We start from the raw sequence: 14,174 nt of genomic DNA, 5'->3' as shown, positions 1-14,174 counted from the left end.
GAAGAGGCATTTACAGAACATGAAAACACAATCATCAAACATGGAGGGTCATTTTATAATAATTACGTTAACTACACCACATCCTGCAAATAAGTGCTCTGATAAGCAAAGCTCCCCTTCACATTACCCGCACGTTCACAAGGGCAAATGGGGAGAACGCCTCTGTATTGTTTGACATCACCAAGAAAATCTGTCTCAATCTGTCTTTAACCACTGGTTTTCACCCATGTGGTCTTTGGGACAGATGCTGCACAGCTTCCAGCCATTGTTTGAGGCAAAGGGATCAGAAGAGGAGCGATATAAATAAGTTCCTCCACGTATTTGTATCCTCGGTTATCAGGTCTGTTTTCACTGCAACTCTTTGGCCTGACGCAACGTTAGCTTGGCTAGCCGCTAGTTTAGCATTCCAAGCCTAATTGTGAGGGATTTAAATTATTATTATTAACATCTTGTTCGTATCGCAGCAGGAGAATGAGCCGTTACCCATTGCTAGGTAGGAGGGACACAGTCACATCCTACCTATGTGAGTAGCCTCAATAGAAACAAAATACAGGTCAAAGCTGGACACAAATGAACTAAGAGTGTCAGTCTGACAGCTGCAACCTCGATTTGAAAAGATCTGCAGCACAAAGGGAGCCCACACCAGTGACTGAAAAGATGTCAGGATTAAAGGTGTCAATTTTTCAAAGAGTAACCTAATTTAGAAATTTTTGTTACACAGTATTACACAGTTGGACTTTTAATAATTCCCCAGTAAAGGAGATTTGTCACTGTATTATTTATTTAGTTTTGTTAAATAATAAGTTGCAGGTTCAATGTTTAAAATAAATTCCAGTGGAGTTTGGAAGCTAAAGATGGGTACATGTGTCATAGTGTGTGCGAGTGTCTGTGTGTGTGTGTTTGTATTTGTAGTCGTGTGTTATAATAATAACTGATCTGCGGTGAAAGTCCTCCTGCTGAAGAATCCGCATGTGTCTGAAAATCTGTGTAATCAGCTTTTAATTAGCGCTAATCATTTCAGTGTGGTGGAGGGGATACCTGTACTAATTGATTTGTGTGGCATTAATGAGTTTTAAATGGTAAACAGGGCAGATCAGTGATGTGGAAAAATGAAGGGTGTGTGTGTGTGTGTCGTAGTGTGTCAGCTGAGTAACTACTAATGCACCCATACTGCGTTTAGCATCACGCCATCACAAGCTCCCCCTGTCTGTCTCCAACCTGCACAACAAACGCTTCAATCTCTGGATCTTTCCAGCGTGTGTCAGACATCAGGAAACACAAACGATCCTTATGATCGACAAAAATCCGATTATAGCACGAGTGTAAACGTAGGTAGTGACATGACCTTAATTGTATTAAAGTCATGCACGATCCATTCCTATTTGTTGGGAGGTGGAGGTGGATATCACTGGTGTGGAGCTGCAGATAATCCACCTCCTAAACCATAATTAGGTGAAAGCACAGAGTAAGCGAAGTATATCAACATTGGTGGAAGCTGGTGGACGAGAAACATCCACTCAAACTGCTGCTGTGAGAAGTGTTGTGCTCCTTTGGGCACTCTCACACACAAACTATTAAAAGTACACAACTCCAAATGGATGTTATGGAGTGTCAGCATCGTGCCAGCTGAGTGAGGAAAAACGACACAAATATAATCTTAATATATTTAGCTGTAGCAAAATTGAAAACGTGATAAGAGTTGCACAATTAATGGAATCCAAATTGAATTTGCAATCTGGCCACACGTGATTACCAAACCACAAGAAGCAGAGTTATGAATGTGTTATAGTGTGAGGAGTTCCACATTGATGGTAGTAGTAGTATGCAGCAGCGTATACGGGCGATGACAGTAATACTTCATCTGCCCTGTGAGAGCTCGTGAGGAAGTCAGTCAGTCCAAAATAGAGATTTTAGTATGTGAGCAAAATGTAGCGTGGTAAAGTCTGTTTGGCAGTGAGGGACCGTTGTCAAAGTGCAGCACTTAACACTTCAAAGCTCTGTTGGCTGAAACGTTTTGCGGCGTTATGCCACCAACATACCATGAGAAACGGAAGAGGAATGGAAGAAATAGCAGGCCATTTGTTTGATGTTGAGAAAAGCACAGACGGCTGCCGTTCCTCCCAGATTGGAAATTGATCCGTGAATGCATTTGAAATGTTTGAATTTGAAAGGAAGAGCGCAGTGTGTCTGTATTCTTTTGTGTTGCCGTGTTGTGCTCAGTGACCAGTCTCAGTACATTGCGTAGTTAATGAATTCCTAATGAGGTCAGTGATGCAAAGAATACCTAGTGTGATCATATAATCCCTAAACATGCTGTCTTTGTTGGACAGTGTGTGGGCTCCGCCTTGGTGCGACTCTGGGCTGGAGAGCAGCCATCTCATAACTCCTCACTGACTGAGGACCTCTGAGCTCAGTGTGGAAGCTCAGACTCTCACCACTTGGGGACTTTCAGGCATTTTATCCTTTGTTGTAAAAAACAGTGACAAATTTCTGTCATTCTTAGGATTGTGATGGATTCCAGACAGAGTTTTCACTTAGAGCGTCTCCCTACATAGCTGCTAGCTTCATGTTTTGAGGTGATGAAGCAAAGTAGTGAAGTGTACCATAGACTTCCCATACAGTAGGTCAACCAACATGTCTGACAGGAGCCTGATATGCAGCCTGTACTTACTTCCTGTAGCTCAGCTGTGTTATGATGGGAGTGACCCTGATGACATACTTGATGTGATCTCCTTTTATGATTTTGTGTCTTTACGTATCTTACATCTTTTACATTTCTTTCTTTTATCCATTCTTCTCCCCCATATGTGGGTCGATTTTTAAGAAATTTCCCTGAGTCTTCCTCACTGTAAATGTCTCATAGTCCCACTGTTTTTTTTCTGTACTCCTCTGGCTGGTGAACGGGTGCACGCCGCACCCCACCCTTCCAAATCCTGCTTTCACTCTCTTCCTGTCAAGGTGCCAGGAGGAGATTTTCCTCTCTCTCCTCTGAAAACACTGGAGCAGACCCCTCGCACCCCCACCCTTCTTTTCCGTCCTCCTCTCTTTCTCTCTCCTTCTCTCTCTCTCTCTCCCTCTTTCTTTCTTCCTCTCCAACCGCTCGCGGTTACGTATGGAGAGATAATTCCATACCCTGAGGTTACAAACTGGTTCAGACTGGCTCGGTGCGTTTTGTGTGCGCTCTGTATTTTGGGCAAGAATAAATTCAAAAAATGACGTCTCTGCCATTTTAAAAGGTGCAGTCATGAAAAAGGAACATCATCTGGTTTTATGTCGGGACCAAACAAAACAAATCACCTGCTTTTACCAGGACCTGAAATAGAGCCAGCTGACAAACACCGCGTCAAAGATTTCACCGCCATTATTTATTTAAGAAGTAAGATAAAATGTAGGAAGCCGAGTGAGAAACGAGGTACGATCGTGGTTCAGTAATTAATCTGAAGTCATGTTTTTTGTATGAGCTAATCTCTCACATTGTTCAAGGAATTTTTGGCCTCAGCTCTGCTTTTACACCAATACAGGAGTTGATCGATGTTTGAGGGTGTTTGTGTTTCCACGGCTCATCGTGTCATGTCAAAGCATCTCCATCACGTTCAGGTCAGGACGACTTGAATCTTACACCTTGATTCTTTTCTCTCGCAGCCATTCCTTTGTAGATTTGCTGCTGTGCAAAGTGGGCCCAGTGATACACATCTGCTATAAGAATACTTTGGTATGAAGAGGTATTCATAGACTTCCTGGCTACAAATCCAAGTCCAAATCATGGCTCCTCCCCCCATTGTGCTGGACAGTTGGACAGGTGTCGTGTGCTTGTTTTTGTGAGACCTCTGGAGGGAGGGTCAGGAACACACTTCAGGTAGCTACCGGGTCTCACAGAATCCTCAACCCCCGTCCTTGTCACATCTTAAAGCTCTTAAAACTGTTTTTGCAACAAGGCAGAGACTTGACATGATTAGGTACTGATTAAGCCTGGATGATATAAGAAAAGCATGTAAAGCATTTAGTAATATTCATACATTCTGTTTACAAGGCCCAGTTTGATGTGTGATAATTCCTATTAGCCAATAACCAACGAAGGGACACTGTTAACGGTGGCCAACTTGGCTCAATACTGTAGTGGTCCTCTTCATTTGGACAGAGTCGATCTCTGTGTCGACACCATTTTGTGTCTTCTTCATTTATTACCAACTTAACAACAGTGGTTGACGCATGGTTCTGCAGAATGTGTTCTACTCGGCAGCTCTCACACACCAAGCTCTCTGAGGGAACTGATGTGTTCCGCTAGTGTGAAAAGGGCGTAACAATGGACTCCTATTCAATTCAACTTTATTTATATATTGCAAAATCTCAACAAAGCAATAATAGTTATGGAAATATCTCTTATAATATTTATACAGATAGAATCCATGGGTTTCTAGCAGGACAGGGTCTTCGTCTCTACAGGACAGGCTTCCACAAAAACCTGTGACACGAAAGAGCTGTGGAAGAAGTAAAGTTACAACACGCACACAAGAAACCAGTGGAGTTAGGACCCAGACTATCACAGACCCTCGAGTTGTTTAAATAGCATAGCACACATTGGCCTCATGCCCTTGGGACAGGAGGATCACCAAGCTGTAGTGATACTCTACCTGTTCACCAGTGTTATTGCATTTCCTTGCATGTTGGTCAAACAGGCTTCCCAGATGAGTCGCAGGAGAACCACTCCGACGTAGCACCAACTGTAGACGTATTGCTTTTTTTTACACATATAATAGATACAATTTCTAGGTTTATTCAAAGGACTCAGCGCAAACTATGGCATTTAGTAAAGTTTACACAAAGAAAGTAGCTACCAAATCTATTTCATCTCCTCATACAGCATCCATGCAGTACAGAGAAGTCATAAAACTGCACGAGGCATCATGATTTATGTATAGAGAGATCGTTAATAATCGAGATAATGTCGCCAAAGGATTGAAAAATATTGCGATGTAAGTCGAGTTTATTTTATTTCTACAGCCAAATATCACATATTGCTTTCCTAAGTTGTTGGATATTGTTGGGAGCTGGAACAAGCTGTCGTATGCTCTGGTCCAGTGCGTCCAGAGCGTCCCGAAAAGGCTCAATGGGATGATTTTCATTTTTTAGCTGTGAAGAATTGTATACAGGTCCTTGCATCATAGGGCCGGCCTTGTCATGCTGAAACATGAGGATAAACAGCAGTGGATAAAAGGCACAGCAATGGTCCTCAGGATCTCATCACAATATCTCTGCATTCAAATTGCCATGGCAATGCACTGGAGTTCACCGCCCATAGGATTTGCCTGCCCATACCATAACCCCACCACCACCATGGGCCAGTGTGCTCACAACATTGACATAAGCAAACCGCTCACCCACCAGACACCTTACCTTAGCTCAGTGGGTAGAGCTTCCGTTTGGGAATCGGAGGGTCGCCGGTTCGAGTCCCTGCCAAGGTGCCCCTGAGCCAGGCACTGAACTCTCAATTGCTCCCCCCTCTGCGAAGGGTGGTAATGTAATGTAAGTCGCTTTGGATAAAAGCGTCTGCCAAATGATTGTAATGTAATGTAATGTACAGCTGAAACCGTGATTGATTAGTGAAGAGCACCGTTCTCCGGCTTCCTAGTGGCCATCCTGGGTGAGCTCTTGCCCACTTGCATCGATTGTGACACCGAACTGCAAATCAAGACCCTGGCGAGTACACAGATGAGCTTCCGTGAGGCAATTTCTGACAGTTTGTGCAGAAATTTGTCATCCCGGTCACTGACCTCAGTTGGTCCTGCAGATGAAGAAGTCAGATGTGGCGGTCCTGGACTGGCATGGTTACATGTGGTCTATGGTTGTGAGGCCTGTTGGAGGAACATCCAAAACCTCTGTAATGATGCTGGAGGCATATTTTTGCGGGGAAATGAACACCTATTACTCTGGCAACAGCTCTACCAGCCGTTCCTGACATCAGCATGCCGGTTGCACTCTTGAGGCACCTCAAACATTTTAGGGTGGCTTTTTATTGACTCGCCTGTGAGTGACCATGGCTTTTGTTCAGCATCTTGCTCTGCTACATCTGTTACTGCTACATCTTTGAGCACAAAGAACAAATCTTTGAGGTATTCTTTAAACGAATTGGAAATGGCTGCAAAACAAAATCAGAAAGAGAAAGAAATCATTGTTGAGTGTATATGCTGTATCGATTAATGTCCATCTGATGCAGGAAATGAGACCTCAGCGACACAATTCATTCTGAAAGAACGATGGAACCACGGAGACTTGTGAATAGGTGCTACAAGAAATGCATTTTTAGGCCTATTTAGGTGTTCAGAATCGAAATCTAGAGATAAAGCAATCACCCTATCAATTTCCCATTGAGGTCAAGGGAATGAAGTTTAAAAGCTGCGGCTGCACCCTTTAAATTGATTGATTCATTGCTAGAATAGCAATAGCAAAGGATCTATTTGAGTAAAGAGAAACCCTGGCTGTAGTTCAGTCAATACTGTATACACGGGGTCTTTAAGACAGCCATTGTCAAACCCCAAGTTCGTGTGCTTGCCCGTTCCTCTTGACAGCTGGGCTTCTCCAGAAACCACTATAGATTTTCTGTTTCCTTGACAAGATTTTCTGAAAGAGATGGTTTTAGGTGACTGACCACAAAGCTTTGACGTTGTGAGGCAGGCAGCAGTTCCAAGGAAACGTTGTTGAAACCCTGGCATATTCTATACTGCTGGAATATTCAGAATTCTTTCGGTATCAACTCAGCCGAATTGGTCTGCTATGCGGATATCTTGGGCACAATGCTACAAAATGAGCTGTAAAACCAGAGAACAAAAACGTGTACATGGTATGTGCCGTAATCAAACACACTTTTATGACTGGGTAGCGCCCGTCGGCCTCTTCCTCTGTTTAAAAGGATTAGGAAACCTCACAGCAAAATGTTTTTTAACAAACAAATAATTTAAATGTATAATTTAGGTTGAATGCCTTATGCTGTAGTAATGTGTGTGTGTGTGTGTGTGTGTGTGAATGTCAGCCATGTTCATGCGCTGCTCTTTGTCTCCAACTTCACAGTAACCCCTCCTCTTCCTTCTCCTCCTCCTCCTCCTCCTCCTCCACCACCCTCACCACCACATGCACACCCCCACCCCTCAGGCGACAGCAGAACAGGAATTGATTAGTGGCACAGCTTAAAAATAGACGACTGGTTGTCATGGCAACGCCCACAATGAGCTGTTGTCTAGTTTAATAAAGAGCAGCGTTGTGTCTGTGCAGTAGGTGGAAGGTGTACGAGTGTGTTTGCATGTTTATGTTGTACATGCTGTGTTTTCGTGCAGTACAGGTAAAGGTGTGTGTACGTGTGTAATTATGTATGTGTGTCTGTGTACAGAATGCACGATCAACAACAAAACAATGCCAGTGTCCTTTTCTGAATTCCTATTGGCTCTGAACTTGCATCCCGCAACCATCAACTCCTTAGATGCTCCAGACAGCCAATTATAACTCTGTTGCTATGGGCTCCATTCTAATTGGCCTCATTAGTGTCAAAAACTAGTCATATGCAAATTTTGGTCATATTCCCAGCAGCCTTGCCATCAACATCCTTTACAGCCAGGCTGCCACTGTGTGTGTTTTTCGCCCCGTGTTGTTTGTATGATGTGGAACGGCGAGACTGCTCCGCCGGCTTTGTTCAGACAGTCGGATGTTTCGGGACACGCACACTTCAGGCTGTTGTTTCACAGAGACAGTAGCATCTAAAACGCTCCTCGCTGCACCGCGACGACTGGTGACACGCAGGATGAGGGAGGCAGATTTAATTTCCTTTGCCAGACTGAAAAATCGACAATCAATACATACCTCTTGTTAGTAGAGATAACCATGATGTCATTATTTCAATACTATCAAATAGTCATCATAGCTACAGGGGCAGGAACTTCCACACAGCAAGTCACAACGTCTGATTCAAAATAGCTTTATTGATGGGATCACGTAGGAAGATGAGGCACCGTAGCGTTTTATCTCCTGAATGTGTCACAGATGTATGGATTGTACTAGACCCTGGACCGTTGTGACTTGGATCACGATGTGAGTCGGATCACGTCTGCATGTGGTCTGGCAGATCAGATAGCGTTCAGGTCAATGTGCTGTCAGAGAATTTCCTCCTTGCGTTGCGTTTACATTATCTCTGGTCTCGGTTAAAGACAATATTTGAACAGACGACACTGTAGGTCTGTTCCAACGTGCACAGAGCTGTAGAGGGAAATGATAGCTTTGAAATTATGATATTAATGACGTTTGGGTTGTTTTTAATACCTTATATATCCAAACTGTGATAAAACATAAGTGATCTAGCCAGTAGTTGAATTCTATAGTAACATTTTCTATAATTATCTCTCATAGTGTCAGTGAGAGATCCTTCAGCAGAACATGAAGCATGATGGGTTTGTATGTACACATGAGAGGGGTTCCTAACATGCTACAAGCTAGCACATTGACAGCAACATGGCATTAATGAATCCCACCAGCAGCTCTATCACATCACAGCGTGCAGAGCCTGAACTATTCACAATCACAGCTGGGGACAGGCAACTAAGGACAGGGACCGTGTCTGGGATAAGAGGACATCTGCTCACCTCGGTGTTCGTCTGTCCTCACCACTTCATATCAATCTAGCTAGATGGTTAACATTAGCTCTTCGTGACAGCAGGCGGCTTCTGTTTCTAACCTCTTTGTAATTCACTTCCATGTATCTGAATGAATGTGTTGTTCTGCGTCCATAGTTGTATCTGTGACGTGATGCGAGATGGAGTTTGCTCACTCAATCGCTGCACTTCGGACGCCAATAGACCGATGTGTGATATGATGTGACTGTGTACTGAGGTCGTTGTGCGTCTGTATGAATGACGAGGCAAAGTTGTGAATGTGGAGGCAAACAGAGGTGTGTGTCGCAGATCGGCCTTCTGTCTCAGAGGTGATAAGGCATCACGTCTATGTCGTCAGAGTATAGACGTGACCGCCTCACAACCACGTGTTCTTCAGTGTAAGCCTTCACATGGGAGGATGTGTAAGATGAGATTTGTCAATCGTGAAGTGTCGCACAGCTTCCCACACCCTGACGTTTCACCTCTTCATGTTCTCCTGTCACACACCCCAGCAGGAGATTTAGTTTAGAAATCACACCGTGCAGCACTCTGCTTCCCTCAGATCTGACTTCTGTAAGTGTTAGCACGTCTCCGGACTGTACATGTACAAAAAGCTAAAGTGGGAAAAGTCAACTGACTCGTGCAAAAGTATAGACGGCCATAATTTAGCTTTGGAAAGTCACTAGATGGCTAATAATAGCTGATGGAGCACTGCTGCAGATAATGCTTGAGTCAGTCTGTTTAGCTGCTTGTGTGTGCAGAGCTTTTCTTAGTACATCGTGTATTGTATAAGAGTTCAGCTTTCATTTCAGTTTATGAGGAACTTGTGAACTTGTAAGTGAATGTTTTCACCCAGTGTGACCCTGTGTATGGTGGATAGAGTGTATGACGCTGAACGCAGGATTGTTGTGTCTAAATGTCATACTATTGTTGACTGTGCACTATTATGGCACTTAGTGTGTTGTCCCAAGACGGAATGATGCATAGCCTGCAACTAATGGATGTCAATCATCCTCCACAACAAAGAGATCCTCTAGTCATTTGTAATTCTTGCGTCATCTCGTTAGCGATCACATGATTTCATGCAGTTCTAGCCGTGTCCAGTTCCTCGTTTCTTCTTTCCACTGCGGGGCAAAAAAAATCTTCTTTTTGTTCCGTTTGTTTGTTTTAACGTGTGTGATACATATCCTGAACACAGAATTTAGGTTACCCGACGTTATTATACAGTACATGGTTTCGTTTCAGGGTCAGACCTCATGCTGGTTTTGTGCCATCGCCACCATTTTGTGCCCAGCAGCAGCATGTTGACAGAAGGATTAATGGCACACATGGAGCTGGCTGGGCTAACGTGTCTGGCTCGCACGTCTTAACGATAAGCCATGAATCAAATGCTTATCCTGACTACGGTGCAGCGGGTCCAGGAGAAGCAGGAGGTGCGCGGGCCCGAGCCGAAACAGTGAAGGAGTTGCGTTGCATCAGCTGATTGAATTGTGGCGATGCAGATCATGCGTGAAATGAGCAGCGGATTCCACAACACGGTTACTAATGTTTATTTTGTCAAATTTTTAACCATTTAAGCACAACCCGCGGTCGTGTGTGTGTGTGTGTGTGTGTGTGTGTGTGTGTGTGTGTGTGTGTGTGTGTGTGTGTGTGTGTGTGTGTGTGTGTGTGTGTGTGTGTGTGTGTGTGTGTGTGTGTGTGTGTGTGTGTGTGTGTGTGTGTGTGTGTTCTCTCCTCTCCTCTCCACTCCACCACTCATGCACATGCCCACACACAAAGACTTGTGCATACATGGAGCAATACGAGGAAAAAAAAGCTCCGAGTTTGTGTGTCTGTGTCACTCTTTTATATCACCCCCTCCACACACACACACACACACACACATATATATACGTGCACATAATGACTTCTGATTGGACGTTGTAATGTGAAAAACCGCTGTGTTGGCTCTGGCTGCGTTTAAGGGGCCCCACAAAGTAAGCATGTGTTTATTTTTACAGTGGGGGTTTTGCAGGCTTGGGGGAGGGTAGACGCGCTCAGGGAGGCTTTCTTTGTGGTACTGTACAGCTGGAGCTGCAGACTGCCTATGTTGGAATGCTCGGCTGTGTGTGTGTGTCCCTGTGGACACACTTTGTCTGTTTCCTGATGGAGGTCCCCTCTCTTCTCTCCGTCTTGCTCCACACCGTGCCCCCAGGTAGAGACCATTACTCAGAACACACAGTTTGATTTAAAGAGTCTTAGCTGTGAGACCTTTGCTGTCGATGAAGACGTTCACGAGTGACTCTGGGCTCCTTAAAGAACCTTGTTCAGCCCTCCATCAACTTCCATCCAGTCTTTCTCTTTCTTCTGTCACTGCATCTGTCTTTCTCTGCGCTCCGTTTACTGCCTCGGCTGACACGGTGCCAAAAAGCCATAGGGGTGGGGCGGGGTCAAGGAGAATGAGGGAGTGAGTGTGGTTTGCGTAGCAGCTGACTGAAACAGTCATTATATTATGTAAAGGCAGTTGGCGAGGTGGGAGGGAGGTATTGGTTACTGACGCGCATGAAAGGCCAGCTCTGATTGGCTCATCAGCACCATTGTCGGCGGCGGCGCTCGCTGGCTCATTAAAGGTGGAGGCTCAGCAGAGACGAGCGGTTTGTGTTTTCTCTCAGCAAATGGAGGCGACGGCTCTGCCATTGCTGCATCACAAACTGCTGTGAGGAGGAGGAGGAGGAGGAAGAGAGAGATTCTGCATCAATTAGACTCCTCCTCGTGTGTGTGAAGGAGGCTGTTCAACAGGGGTGAAGAGATTAGATGGTGGCAGGGAGCAAATGATAAAACGAGAGATAAGAGAAAAGCGTAGAGTGACATCGGTACATTGTGATAAAGAATCATTTAATTAACCACTTAAGACTGAAGAGAAAAATCCCACTTGTACATTGTAGCATTTCCTTATTCAAGTAAGCAACTAAGCTCATTGTCTTTTCATTATACTATTATTTTTATATATATATACATTTTCAAGAGACCTGCAGTAATAAATCTGGAACATTCACGGTGAAGGTTGTTCAGTAAGTCTTAGCACGCAAAAACGGAAAGCAAACCCTAAACAAAATGCACATATGTGTATCATACCGACACACTGAATGAGGGCAGGTCAGATGTGTCTCTTCCGTTCGAGCAATCCTGCACTCTGGCTCAGTAAGAGTCTAGTTAGGACCAATAGATTGAGTTGTGACAGAACCACAGATTTAAAATGAGTGAATGTTATCTTCATGTACAAGCTTTCCTAAACACAATGATGTCTCTGCCGGCCTTCAAGCTTTCGCCCCTGTAAATGATTGTGATGTCATTCATCACAGAGCTCACAGGTCAGGCAGCAGTGCATGATGGGTGTTTTGTGTATAAGGCAGTACTGAGGTGCTTTTTGTCTGGGGAAGCCAATGTGGTAGTTAGATTACCTGTCTGACACAATGGGCCCTTTGTAAGAAGTGATAATGGATGATGGAGTGGAAGTAGCTTGGAGAAGTTAGCTCTCCTCTGTCAGGCTAGCTAGATAGTGAGTCTGCGTAGTAGCTTATGATCGCTGTGTAGCTGCAGTAGCTTACAGACTTTGACTGACTTGACTGTTAATGAATTTAGAAGTGACAACACAGGTTTAATCAGGCCCCAGAAGCTCCGTTGTTTACAGTAGTTCGACTAAGTTAGTGAACCCTTTTACAATGCCTTCATTTCCTCAGGAATGACTCATCACATGTTTTTTTTTCCCCGACCTCCATCGCAATAACAAATGCATTCTGTGTAAACTGTAATCACACAGCAGCAGTTGTACATCTGGATTGCTCCTGTGGTTGAGCGGTACAGTCCAGGCTTGTCAAACACGTGAAGCTTTCGTGTCAGATTCTGCTTCCCTCATATTGACACCTGGTAGTGTTTAAAAACAACAGCAACAAGAACAAAGACATCCTAAATATGTAGGACACCACCAGGAAGCTTTTTCTGGTAGTATCAGTGCTATGGGTGCTTTAAAGTGCATCCAATTCTATATGTATGCTGTTTTCCATGTTTTTAGTTTTCATTTAGGGTCTGTTTTGAAAATTTAAACTGCTTTACCTTGCAAGCACACATTAGTACTATTCTACTCGCCCTTACAGCATCACTGCTTTGCTCAGTGAAGGGCAACAGGCCATCTAATGAACCGTCTCTCTCTCTGGAACTCTGGGTTTGTTGTTTGCTGGATGCATCTCTGTAGGAGTCAAGTTCAACTTCTATGTTATACTGTAAACATGATCAACATAATGTGGTCTATAAACTTCAGGTGATGAACTCTACTGTGATACTCTCCTTGTCCAATGTCTTCATTCTGTTTTGAATTTGTTGTTCCTTCAGTGAGTGTGTCTTGTCCAGGTCCCGGGGCAACAAAGTAGGTCCAAACCATGATGCTAAGCCATCACGCTTCAGAGCCAGATGAGGTCTGGATGCTGGTATGCAGTGCCTTTTTGACTCTTGGTCTCAGAGGACTTGTGGGACATCCAGGGGGTCTTTTAGAAACTTGAGACGCAGCAGTTTGGAGAGCAGTGATTGTTCCGTCCTTCCATGATTGTTGAGTGTCTTTCAGTGACAGAAACTGCAAGCAGGCTCTCCATGTGTCTGCAGGTCCTTTGCTGGAATGCTTGGCCTCTTCTTTACCTCAGTCTTCAGTGCACATTGTGCTCTAGCTGAGATCTTTGCAGCGTGTCCACCCCTAGTGAGAGCAGCAACAGGACTGAAGTGCTTCATTGCGTCTTCAGCTTCTCTTGGATCTTTCTCCGTGCTTTGAGTGCTATGAATGTGTGCTTTATGCAAATTAGACGATCACGTCCAGAATCTACTCCTTTGGGGGGCAGATTCTAGAGTTCCTGTAGTGAAGTTGTATGCGTGTATACTAAACCTGATTGTGCTGCTCTTGTTTTGTCCTATAGGATGGAGCGGATGTCTGAGGAGGCACTGAGGCTGAACCTGCTGAAGCGAGGCCTTGAGTCACCCAATGAACGAGAGGAGGCACTAGCCAAGCGCCTCAAAATGGAGGGCCACGAGGCCATGGAGCGCCTAAAGATGCTGGCACTGCTGAAACGTAAAGACCTGGCCGACCTGGCGGCGTTAGAGGTGGGGGGCGGCCTGGGAGACAACAAGGGCCCCGGAGCCAGCAACCTGCACCACCAGAGCCTGATGGGCCCCGCCTCTTACGAGGAGAAGATGAACGGGAGCTTGAGGCTGGGGGGCCACGGCAGCCATGTGGGGCCCAGTAAGAACGGGAAGGAGAACATGATGGACGAGCCGGTGGATATGAGTGCAGGCAGAAGATGGTGAGGATGGACAATTAACATACACACCACAGGGGACACGAGAGGGATCAGGGAGGAAAATAAATATGTCCACTTTCTGCTCAAAGTAGCAAGCAAGCTTTCCAGTGCAGGGGCCAAGCTGACTGAAGAAGTCTGTTTAGCAACCTCTCTCTCATTACTACTGTTCAGGTGCGCTTGAGCAAGGCACTTAACCTCCACCTGCTGCTATGGATGTTCT

At 44.8% G+C, this 14,174-nt stretch overlaps 2 protein-coding genes across 3 annotated transcripts in view; both read left to right on the top strand.

Moving 5' to 3' along the window:
* The window catches only part of gatad2b (GATA zinc finger domain containing 2B), a 29,681-nt gene that overhangs the window by 5,469 nt on the left and 10,038 nt on the right, over nucleotides 1-14,174 (top strand). For both annotated transcript variants that reach the window (XM_076157107.1, XM_076157106.1), the window contains exon 2: nucleotides 13,574-13,957. In XM_076157107.1, the coding sequence (XP_076013222.1) occupies nucleotides 13,575-13,957 (383 nt within the window). In that variant the 5' untranslated portion in view covers nucleotide 13,574. The remainder of the gene's footprint in view (nucleotides 1-13,573; nucleotides 13,958-14,174) is intronic.
* Nucleotides 12,426-14,174, top strand: part of smad10a (SMAD family member 10a) — a 62,461-nt gene continuing 60,712 nt past the window's right edge. Inside the window, exon 1 of the mRNA XM_076157108.1 lies at nucleotides 12,426-12,437. The gene's annotated coding sequence lies outside the window, so the exon portion shown is untranslated. The remainder of the gene's footprint in view (nucleotides 12,438-14,174) is intronic.

Source organism: Genypterus blacodes, unplaced genomic scaffold (genome assembly GCF_046128005.1).
Source record: "Genypterus blacodes isolate CSIRO-AG114 ecotype Tasmania unplaced genomic scaffold, CSIRO-AGI_Gbla_v1 ptg000072l_1, whole genome shotgun sequence".
Classification (NCBI taxonomy): Eukaryota; Metazoa; Chordata; class Actinopteri; order Ophidiiformes; family Ophidiidae; genus Genypterus; species Genypterus blacodes.
This window is presented reverse-complemented; position numbering and strand designations above follow the sequence as displayed.